General features: G+C 33.3%; 1 protein-coding gene across 1 annotated transcript in view; it reads right to left on the bottom strand.

The window, feature by feature from the left end:
• Positions 1-791: 791 nt before the first annotated feature.
• Positions 792-12,355, bottom strand: part of LOC144435850 (bifunctional arginine demethylase and lysyl-hydroxylase JMJD6-A-like) — a 30,171-nt gene continuing 18,607 nt past the window's right edge. Inside the window, exons 3-4 of the mRNA XM_078124486.1 lie at positions 8,531-8,660; positions 792-1,216 (exon numbers count right to left, since the gene is read on the bottom strand). Of these exons, the coding sequence (XP_077980612.1) occupies positions 1,131-1,216; positions 8,531-8,660 (216 nt within the window). The 3' untranslated portion in view covers positions 792-1,130. The remainder of the gene's footprint in view (positions 1,217-8,530; positions 8,661-12,355) is intronic.

The raw sequence follows: 12,355 nt of genomic DNA, 5'->3' as shown, positions 1-12,355 counted from the left end.
TTTAAGGTACTTTTAATATATATGTTGGTTCTTTGATGTGAAAATGAAAGTTTTTCCACAAGAACTTAGCTTGAACTATTGCAAACATATCTTTGGTCAAATGCACAAGTCATGTACTGAGCATGCTCTGTTAATTTGACAGAAGACAGAAGACAAAGACAGAAAAAAACCCAGAATTAATTATATCATTGCCATTTCTCTAAATCTACACTGAAGTGTATTAGGGTAACCATATATTTCTCATCACCTGATCAACCATACATTCTGCAATCTGGTGAAATACTGAAAAGAATTGATGTGCCATGGATTAGACTAAAATCACCACATCACTGATTGTAAGATGGCGACTCCACAAGTGCTAATTACCACTTATTGTTTATTGCTGAAATTCATTAAATTAATAGTCTAAGAACAAATAGACAAGAGTTTTCTTCACACTTTAATTGTGATTATATTAAATTAATTCAGACTCTTAAAGTATCATTATGAATTGAAAGTATCACCAAGGACAGAACACTTACATTATAAAACATTTTAAGTGACCAACCAACCCATCACTTTTAAAGTGATGCAATGAAAAACATTAGTTATGAACTATTAAAGGTCACCTCTAAAAGTGATATAATGTAAAGGTTGGCTAATTATAATTTTTACAGGAAAGAACATTTACTGAGTTTAAGAATGAATTTCAAATGTAAATCTACATGACTATTTCTGTGATCTAATTATATGAAATAGAATTAATAAGAATTTGGACTACCTGCTAAGGAAACAGAAAATATGAATGAGCAAGCCAGGGTGGGAAAATTTTGTAAAGCTTATAAAGGAATCACTTGTATTTGTATTTGCAACTAAGATGTAATTACCACTTTCAAAATGAACGAGAACAACTTCACACTGTGACTTACTCATATACATGTATTCAAAATCAAGAGAACAACCAGACATAAAATACTGTGTTGCTACATTTGACATATGTCAGCTTCCAAAAGACAACTAGATTGTGTCAAATAGATTAAATGATGTAAGCCCCTGTTGGCAAATTCTACAGATGTGTCACTTGACGATCCAACTGGTTTCCATTGTGACAGTTTACTCATTACCATGGTAACTTGCATTCAGCTTCCTCATCAGTCATATTCTGATCCGATGGTAATACTTATCTCACCAGGTGCAATGAAGGTTGAATGATACCAGATGTTAGTGTCAATAATAACTGTCAAGTAAAGAAGAACACACAATCATTGAGTTGAAAATTGACAACCATGTAGAAACTGATATTGTCATTGACTTGCCATTTTAAGAACAATTTTAAAAAGAAAGGAAAAATAAAAAAAAAGGTGGCAAAAGGAAAGGATCACAAATTTAAAATAGCAGAAACAAGAATAAATAACAACGTACATTTTAAATTTTTTTTCTTTTCTATTAAAAAACAAAAGTCAACCTAATATGAATAAAGATCAAATTGAGATTAGACAAAGATTAAGACATCATGCATAATAATACTAATAATAATAATTATTATTATTAGAATATATTCAAATATATATTTGTTTTTATTTTGACACAATGAGAAGAGCCTTTGGCTTAACAGTCTATTAAATATAGTGCCAATGGCATTGTAGTACAGCTATATTTGGCTGTTGCTATGGGCGTGGACTCATTGCTAGGCAACTTTGCATACCTTTTTGGAATCTTTATTCACTTGCCTAACCCTTCCCCAGTTTTCATCTTTGCAATACAAATCATCATTTGGCTGTTGCTATGGGCATGGTATTGTTTCTAGGCATAGTTGCATACATTTTTTGAATCTTGACTCCCTTTATCTACTCATCCCTGTTGTTCTCTTTGTAATAATATGCATCATCATTTCACTGTTGCTAAGGGCATGGTCATGGTTGCTAGGGCCAGTTGTGTCAAAATGTTTTGAACAATAACTGAAGAAGAATAACTCCAGAAACATCTCCACCAAGTTTCAGCCCCATTCACGACATAGTTTGCAAGATACAAGTTTTGGAATGATAAATTTTTGACAAAAAGACATATTTTTAGACCTAATTTGCATATCACTGATGGGATTATTATGTCGTGAACAATTTTAAAACTAAACACCCCTAAGAACATTCCCAAAAAATTTCTGACCAATATCTGCCCAGTGGTTTTTGAGTTAAAGTTTTTTGATCAAAAATTACATGTTTGACCCAAATCACACACCTGTTATGCGATCATTTTGCTTTGAACAATTTCCCAACTAGACACAATAAGTAATGTCCCCACCAAATACCAAGGATATCAGTCTAGCAGTTTTTGAATTTAATCAACCACACACATAGACAGACAGACAGACAGACAGACAGACAGACAGACAAACACACGGACAGACACCACACCATGCCTTTAGTGCTACTGAACTTCATTAGTTCAGTTGTGCGAAAAATACGCAGAAGTAAAAAACAAAACGAATTGATGAAACAAACACAGAAGGATGTAAAATTGACAAATCCAGAAGAACAAAATGACAACTTAAACATAACAGTTTCATAAAAGATACAATTTCATTATAAATAAATTCATGATCATTTAGCATAGTACATGTTTTCAGGGTTTTTCTGGTTGCTAACGTCATCAGCAAATGGTTGCATGTGTATGCCTATCTGTTCACAAATATATATATATATATAACAGCAGTAATAACTGAGTACAACAGTGGCTTGACTCTTCAACTATACGTTTCACACCTCAGCAGGTGTGTCAAGAAGTATGAATTCGAAAATTAAAATCAAAATTCAATATTTTCTGTGAAGTACAAATGAATAAGCTCTAGCTGGTTATTTGTATAAGAAGTCCTTAATGATATTTTCATTGTGATTTATATATTATTGATCCACATCATCAGGGAATAACAATATGACCTTTTGTGGAGACAGAGACAGAACAGATTATAAAGGAGTATTACCAGCACTTCAGAATCTCCAATTAAATCCTCCCCCTCACTAAGTTGTCTGGTATGCAGGTTTTCAAAGAAAGGATTGTACTTGTTCTACAGAAATTGTCACATAACAGCTAGGCTAAAATCTACACAAAGTGTGAAGTTGCTATGCTTTTCCTTAATTTAACACCTCCCTTTACCACCTTTACACGTCTTTGATCTGAGTGCCTAACTATCTTGCATCATTAATTTCCCAATTTCCTGAGAGCAATATATAGGAAGTAGAAAATGTCAGATTTGAATATTTGAACTTAGGAAGGTGTTGATAATCCTGACACAGCTTTATACAGAACAAGAATGATTCAACCCTATCAATATATCGTACTGATCGAGTCTGTGTGATAATAAGACTCTGGACTGTTGTAGCCCTGTGTTACTGATTGTAGAACACTGAATCAAACCCTTGACAATGTCTGATATAATTGGGTGTTGGTTTATAAATCGTTGGCAAATGATAAATGTAAGACGTCAACATGCTGACAAATATATAGATTACAGTCATGTTCATATTTATAGACTGATAACTAAATGTTCGTTTAATCAGTGTTGCTGACTTGATGTAACCCTCACATATTGTTGACAGCCACCAAATTATGATAATACTAGGGGTAATTCATATGTAAAGGTTACCTCCTTTGTTTGGGATTCTAAAATCCTTAAAGATTATAGCAATACATTTTCTTAGTGTTATCTACTCTGTTATTTGGTAATTTGTTCATAATACATGCATGAATACATATATAAGTATTTCATCACCACTAAATGGACTTTGATCAATTTTAACAGCTAAATTTTATTTTACATGAAGTCACTCATTTCCATTTTTTAGCTCCGCTGTCAGCGATAGCTGAAAGCGTAGCTTTAGGTATAGGTTGTATAGAGTAGAGTATAGAGAGTAGAGTGAGTCATAGGTGTCCGTCAAACTTTTATATTTTCATTATCTACTCCGAAAGTGACAGTCGGAATTCTTTGATATTTGGTGTGCATGTTCCCTAGGGGGAGGCTATTCAGATTTGTTCATGCCAAGTTGATCTGTGCCATTTTCAATTTTTTATGATTTTTTTTCATAAAATGTCATTTTTATCATCTCCTTAAAAACTTCTTGTCAGATTGCTTTGATATCTGGTGTGTTGATGCACAGGGGGTAGCTTACTTAGATTTGTTAATTTCAAGTCAGCACGTCTTCTTTTCTATTTTTTACGATTTTTTTTTTGTAATTAAAAAAAAAATGAATATGTTAATGAGCATTATGACCGCCGCCATATTGGAAATCAGTCCGCGAGACTTTAGGTAAACTGCAACTTTTCAAAAGACACTATTGACGTCAAACAAGCAATGTAATATGTGCTGTAGTCTTAATTCTACTCATTGTGTGCCCAAATGACAAATATTTGTTCGAAACAGGGTTGTAAACTTCAAATCCAAATTCTCCACCCTCCTACAGAATGGTTCATTCCAGTATACGCACCTCACGGTCAAGTGAGCTCTATGAGAAGACGTGCATGCCTGAACTGAAGTGTATGGGACGATTTTTGACAGAGTCAGTCGTCAATAAAAACGATAATATACTCTTTCTAAAATTATCACATTTTGAAAGGGAAAGTACTTTGTGGTTCATTTATGGAGTTTTGTTTTTGTACGATCAATCTTGGTGGCAAAATTACAGCGTCAAAATTACCGATGTGGTAATGCATGACAAGTGAGTTTCCGTACGGCGATAATCTCAAGTACCCGGATGCACAAGGGACTAACCCGGAAGCAAGTCGTTGCCAGCCATACGTTACAGTGGTAACATCGTCCGAGAAATCGCTGCGATCAGAGTGTCATTATTCACAGAATTGGTTTTTTTCGAGTGAAAACCCGTCTTGAATTGTATAAATGAAGACATGTCAAGTTATATTTTGAAAGTTGTATCGCTAGTTTGAGACGATTTCCTCACGTACTATCGAGGCTTGGACCTTACTCCAGTTCAACGGGAAGTTTAGCCAGTCCGATAATTCTTTCTGGTGTAGTTTACAACACTTTTGATCACACAGATTTTGTTTTTGTGATGAAAAGAAATTCAAAAAAAAGATCACTTCAACCATTTCGTTGTGTTTTCTTTATGAAAGGTAATCGAACATGAACGAGTGTTACCACTGTAACGTATGGCTGAGAATGACTCTCTTCCGGGTACTTGGGATTGTCGCCGTACGGAAACTAAGATGGCGATTAATACATTTCTTCCCTATATATATCTACAACAACTAGTACAAGTTGAATGTTGTTGACTTGGTAAATTTGTTAGAAAATTGAAATTCAAATTGCCTCAAAATTATTTTAGATCCCTAGTTCATTTCATTCATCATTAACATTTCCAGGGTTAAAGCTGTAATTCATTGGAATTATTTATAGCCAACCTCAAAATCTTCTCTTTTTTTCTTTTTCTTGTGTGCCAGTCATTTTTTTCAGAGATTTTGTGCAATTTTTCATAACAGTAGATTTTTGTTTTAAAATGGTGACTATGGTATAAAAGTACAATACATTACCAACTTCTGTGTAAAAAGTGTTTTATAGTGAGACATCATATGAAACCAGTAACCACTTTATTACATCGCTAAAACAAAACTGCATAGTGAAGAACTGAACCACTTCTACATGTCACCAAAATAAAAAAAAAATAAAAAAAAAAAAAAATGAAAAAAACAACAGCGGAGCTATTCTGACCGATAGGTCGCTTGTTACTTTTCAGATCTGGGATAAACATTGAACTTCTCATGTGCCACCTAATCCAATTATTAGAAGAGGTACATGACAAATTCTATGCTTATTCAAATGACAATGATATTAAATTTGACACAGCCTGTCAAAAATAATGACACAAGTGTGACTCGCATTAAGCGTTGAACTTTTGCCATATTGTCAATCTTATACAAAATAACTACAATTCAATGCATCAGGTCATGTGCAGTCAAATATTTTTAAATGTATTGTGGCAATTAATGTTCAGCTCGTGCATCATTTTCATGTTGAAATCTGTATTTTCAATGCTAAAATACCACATTTCTCTGTCTTCCTTGATTTTGTGTTATCAACAAAGATATCAGCCAAGCCAAAATCATATCATTTGACCCCTTTAATAAGCATGTCATTATGTCACTGGACCCTCTAAGCTGTTCATTTTCATATTAATCGACAGATTAGGTTTGTCATCCACGTTGTATTTCAATATATTTGAGTCGAGCTTTAATACAATACAATTAGATTTATATAGGCACATGAGAAGGTGGACGTTTCTTCCAGGCCTATTAGTCAGCATAGTCCTAATTAGCTACTGTAAATACTAGTCATCTGTTATATGATCATTCAGCATTATAAATTCAAAAGATCACAAATTAAAATGTTGAAACAATCAAATATCTACACAACTGTAAATTGTCAGTTTCTGAACTAAAATAACAAATTTTACTAATTTTATCATTTCCATTATTTGTAATAAGTCATAGATAAGTAAATGAAAATTTGATACCATGAACATCACAGAATAATGATTCTACGTCCTTAAAATCAAGTTAAATTTTAGAACATATTGGGAATGTACTGGTAATTCTGAATATTTAGATTATTTCAAGCATCATGCACAGACCCAATGATGTAGACATTCCTTGACCGGATGAAGAACAACCAGGGTAATTCCATATTTTCTGTTTGAACATGTACAACTTGGCTTGCATATGGTACCATGGGCTTCATTTGATACTACATATGGGAGTATACATTTGGTTGAGATCTCAATTGAAAGTTGACAATCTCAGCTGGGAATTGACATCATACAAAAGATTGTGTTGGAGATTACAGTTGATACATTATGTCTGACATTTGGTTTTGATCGTTCCTAACATTAGGAAAAGGCATCTATGATCAGTAAAGTAGTAGTAGAACAGAAAATAAATGTATCTGATGACCTTTAAAGGTGATTCAAAATACTCACATTCACTATTGCTTTTTTGCTAGATGACATATTGTTCGTGAAATATATTCTGGATTTAAAACTTCAAAAAAAGCATCTGCAAAAACCTTAAAATGAGTTTTCAAAGCAAAAGTATCTACAACGCGTGTCTGAACTTGAAGCGGACAAAAGAAGTTAGTATCGAAAACCAAATAATCCTGTAATCGTGAACTCGTAGGTATGAGACAGGTCATGCCAGAACCACCTGTTATTGCATATCGCAAACCAGCTACAATAGGTAACATTCTTTACCAGAATAAATTAAAGAAAGCCAAGACGGAAAAAAATTACTTGGGGTTGCAAGCCTCGCTTACTCTTTGATGACGAAAATTGTAAGTCAAGTAATGTCATATACATCCTAACATGTTGTATGTGTAATATTCAGTACATTGGGCAGACTACCAAACCTTTTCACAAGAGAATGAATGGTAAATATCAAAACGAATGGAAATATCAAAATGAACAGAATAGACAGATCTCCTTATGTCGTACCTCACTTCAGGATGCCAGGACATTACTCTATCCGATAACTAACTTATATATTCATTTCCTGTAACACACATAATACATATCACTCTTGATGACATTTAATGCGATATATCACTTCTGATATGAGATGTTAAATGTCATTAAAAAAATGGCAATTCAGAACATAAACAAACATAAACAAAGAAACGGTTGATGTTATTGTGTATGACCACAAAACCCAGGGACATCTTCAAAACAGGGAAATTTTGACGGAAATATCCATAACCGAATGATACTATTTATGATTGTACATTAAATTACAAATTCACAACCATGCACACTCATGACAGTATAGGTAATTCATTTCACACTGGTATTTCTAACATGACTGTAGGCCAAACACCATGTGTATGATACACTGTACCAATGTCACTAACTTATTACGGAAGTTACAATCGTGGTCGACCATCTAGTTTTAGTAACATTAAAGCATTTTCTGAAACTTTTAAGAGAACAATCACTTTACACCACTACCACTAAGTGACGTATTTCAAAATAATCATGACAAACGTAGCAATGATATTGGGTAATGACCTCATATTATCTGCAGATTCTATTGAGTAAATATATGATATAATGAAGAGTTACAAGAAATCTCCTCAAGTCACAGTCAAGGAACCATACCACAATGTTTTTGTGATGGCATTTTGTCAAAAATTACTTAAAGATATATAAGCTAAAGTCAAAGTTCTTTATGTAAAAACCTTAAAAGCTCAGCTGAAAAGTATTAAACCATCAATAAATATTGTGCAATTAAGTTTTACAATTACAACTGTATTTTACAAGTGTTGAAAGTAAGGGTGCATGAGTAACATACATAATGTAACAGACGACGGTACTTGTATATTTTAGAGTTGATTTAAAATGTAGGGTAAAATCATGCAAAGCATTTAATTCCGGAAATTGCCTGACTGAGAGCCTATATAGGAAACAACGACAGTATGTTTTGTGACAATTTTGTCAGAAACTGATAAAAAATACATGAAGTCATAAAGTCTGGAAGATAAAAAATTTGTTCCACTTACTTATATCACCTTTATTGACAGTAATTTCCATGGATTTGCAGACATCCTCACACTCTGGAGAAGGAATTAAAGTCCATGTCTTTTTACCAGATATCTGAGCCTGCCAAGATGGCCTCTGAACAAAATCAAGCTGAAATGGAAAACATCAAATACAATGAATTTATATTCACAATTAGGTTGCCTCAAGGACAAGAAGTGGGCTTACTTTATATGTAAAAGAAATTACAATGAATATTTAAAATATATTTAATTAGAACATGAATTTTTAATTAATATGACATATCCTCCATGTTTGTATGATAAAGAGATTATAGAAACTATTTATATATAATCTCCCGGTATGTATTCCGAATGAGTGCTACGTCATCGACCACGAATGATTCCCCTCATGTCAGCCGTATCAGTGAGGAGGGACAGACATAGGGGAATCAGGAGTCCAAGATGACGTAGCACGAATGAGAAATACCAGGAGATTATTTATTTATTATATACATAGACCCACTATTTTTTCTATTATAATGACAATTTTCAAGTAAAATATTCTCAAACTTACACTGAACACGCATTAATTTTATGAAGTGATAGGGCTACAGAGCTCTGTTGTTATGTTCGTTCAGTTTTCAGAATGTAGTCAGTTGCTGTTGCTACTACTACTAACGTATATGTTGAGATCAGTAAAATTACACCACAGACTTTCAGGTAGGGAACATTTTGCCAATGACGGGACGGTTGTCAAGAGCAGTGATTAATTCTTTTAAAAAATATAGACACTATCATCGGAAAAAATGAGACATATCGAGTGATGAGAGACTAAATGAACGGATGCCTACACCGTTTATGCATAGAACTCGGCTCAGAGTCATACACTAACATCAACACTGGCAAATTAAAATGTCGAAAACATTGTGAAATTTTCAAAAACACATTGTCAAAAGCCATTCTAAAATTCTATCAATAGTTGAATTTAACGGACAACGATTTCACTGCGTTGCGCAACTATCACAACTGGAATTTTTTTACGATGTTGATGCTAGCATGTCTACGTACGTTAGTGGCTGTACAAAAGGCGATAGATGTGTCCAAAAGGTGTGTATTTGTTCACTGTTTACACTGATGATGATGGTCGATGTTCGGCAATCCATGAATAGCAAGGAAACCATATTTTCAAACAACAACATCGTAACTGTTCAAGTTCAGGTGATGATGTTTACAAATAATTCAAAGTAGTTCCGACCATATTACTATAGTGTGACGTCAAAGTATAGTAATATGAAATGTATGGATTTCATATCAAGTTACTATACTTTGAATCACTAACTCACACTTTGCTTTCTCAGACAGTTGTGACTTAGTTTGTGAATCACTAACTCACAATTTGCTATCTCAAACAGTTGTGACTTAGTTTGTGAATCACTAACTCACACTTTGCTTTCTCAGACAGTTGTGACTTAGTTTGTGAATCACTAACTCACACTTTGCTTTCTCAAACAGTTGTGACTTAGTTTGTGAATCACTAACTCACACTTTGCTTTCTCAAACAGTTGTGACTTAGTTTGTGAATCACTAACTCACACTTTGCTTTCTCAAACAGTTGTGACTTAGTTTGTGAATCAATAACTCACACTTTGCTATCTCAGACAGTTGTGACAGGTTTGTGAATCACTAACTCACAATTTGCCATCTCAGACAGTTGTGACTTAGTTTGTGAATCACTAACTGTCACTTTGCTTTCTCAGACAGTTGTGACTTAGTTTGTGAATCACTAACTCACAATTTGCCATCTCAGACAGTTGTGACTTAGTTTGTGAATCACTAACTGTCACTTTGCTTTCTCAGACAGTTGTGACTTAGTTTGTGAATCACTAACTGTCACTTTGCTTTCTCAAACAGTTGTGAATTAGTTTGTGAATCACTAACTGTCACTTTGCTTTCTCAGACAGTTGTGACTTAGTTTGTGAATCACTGTCACTTTGCTTTCTCAAACAGTTGTGACTTAGTTTGTGAATCACTAACTCACACTTTGCTATCTCAGACAGTTGTGACTTAGTTTGTGAATCACTAACTCACACTTTGCTTTCTCAGACAGTTGTGACTTAGTTTGTGAATCAATAACTCACACTTTGCCATCTCAGACAGTTGTGACTTAGTTTGTGAATCACTAACTCACACTTTGCTTTCTCAAACAGTTGTGACTTAGTTTGTGAATCACTAACTCACACTTTGCTTTCTCAAACAGTTGTGACTTAGTTTGTGAATCACTAACTCACACTTTGCTTTCTCAAACAGTTGTGACTTAGTTTGTGAATCAATAACTCACACTTTGCTATCTCAGACAGTTGTGACAGGTTTGTGAATCACTAACTTGCAGCATATTGGAAATGTGAGAAGCAGACTTCAAGTGGGTATAGCTTTTATGTTTAAATAATGTATGATTGTGTGCTCTAAATGCCTTTTAGTTATAATGCTATATCATCTCAAGATGTATACCACTACTCTGATCAGTTTTGTCTCATAAAAAATTCATACTTTCATACACAGGATTTTTGTCTCAAGAAAAACACATATCACACCTAAAAGTCTATTTCAGATGAAATGTAAATTTGTAAGTTTAATATATATTACGCAATGACCTAATTTGATTGCTTTGACGTGATTTGCTTTTCATAGTATGATGGGCTGGCTCATGGCAATATTTTTCTTTTTAAATGAATTCTTTTTATATTAATTGTGATGATATATAAACAAACAATTACAGTTAAATGGCCAAGTCTACAAAACTGACTTGAACAGAGGAATAAAAAAGAATGGCTTAAATATATTGAATCAAATACAACTTGGATGTATTATGATCATCTGCAGAATTCCTACAACTCGAAAACCATCCTCTAAAGCTTGAGACATTTTTTCCAGATATATTATATGTATATGTATATTGTATGTGTTGTTCATCATACTGATTTTAATGTGTAACTTAATATTGTTACATCAGGTACACTTTGTGTCATGTGTGAAAATGTGACTTTCAGAAAAAAAAATGAAATATTGAAAGTGGCCTACAGCTACAGTATTTCTGTGGTACAATTACATGGGAAAAAACTTTAAAGTGTTCTATCTAGTTGAATAATGTAACATGTAACACTTGATATGGATATCAAGTTTTGTTGGAAAGGACATATCAATTTCAATTGAGTTATTTATTGATCCCATGATGCAAGATTTATTGTCACAAGTGATTGGTGAGTGTTGAATCCATGAAAAGACATTTGCTCATATCCATATTGTAAACCTAAGTCCAAATCCCAAAAGCCTGGTATGCAGTCATCAGTGAGTTTGTCAAGGATGAAAAAAAAAATGATAAATTGATCTAGAAGACATCCATAGGTTTCATAATATTTTAGTTTTACTTCAAAAGGTGATCTTTGCTTCTTATCTTATAATCAAATGTGGCTGTCAACATAATGATAATTTGACAATTGGTAATTTCATTTTTACTACCATGCAAGTCTGTAAATATTGGGTACAGTGGCAATTGGTAGTTACAGATTTCAACACTATACATTCTCTACCTTAGCTAACCCTAATTTCCCAGCTTTGATACCATGCAGTACTTAGTTCTGGTATAAATGATTACCACAATATTGTGCTGGACTATTTGTGAGAATTACTTTTTAACAAACATTAAACTATTATAAATATTGCAAGTCTGCAAGAAGATTTCAGATACTTCCAGAAATCTTGGCTTGTACAAATTTTGGATTCCTACTGTTGTTAGAGTTTGTGGTATAATAATTAAATTGACAGTAAGATGTAAGAATTAATACAAAT

The sequence above is a fragment of the Glandiceps talaboti genome, chromosome 5, assembly GCF_964340395.1.
Source record: "Glandiceps talaboti chromosome 5, keGlaTala1.1, whole genome shotgun sequence".
Taxonomy (NCBI): Eukaryota; Metazoa; Hemichordata; class Enteropneusta; family Spengelidae; genus Glandiceps; species Glandiceps talaboti.
The sequence above is the reverse complement of the archived record's forward strand: the minus strand, read 5'-3'. Positions and strand labels throughout refer to the sequence as shown.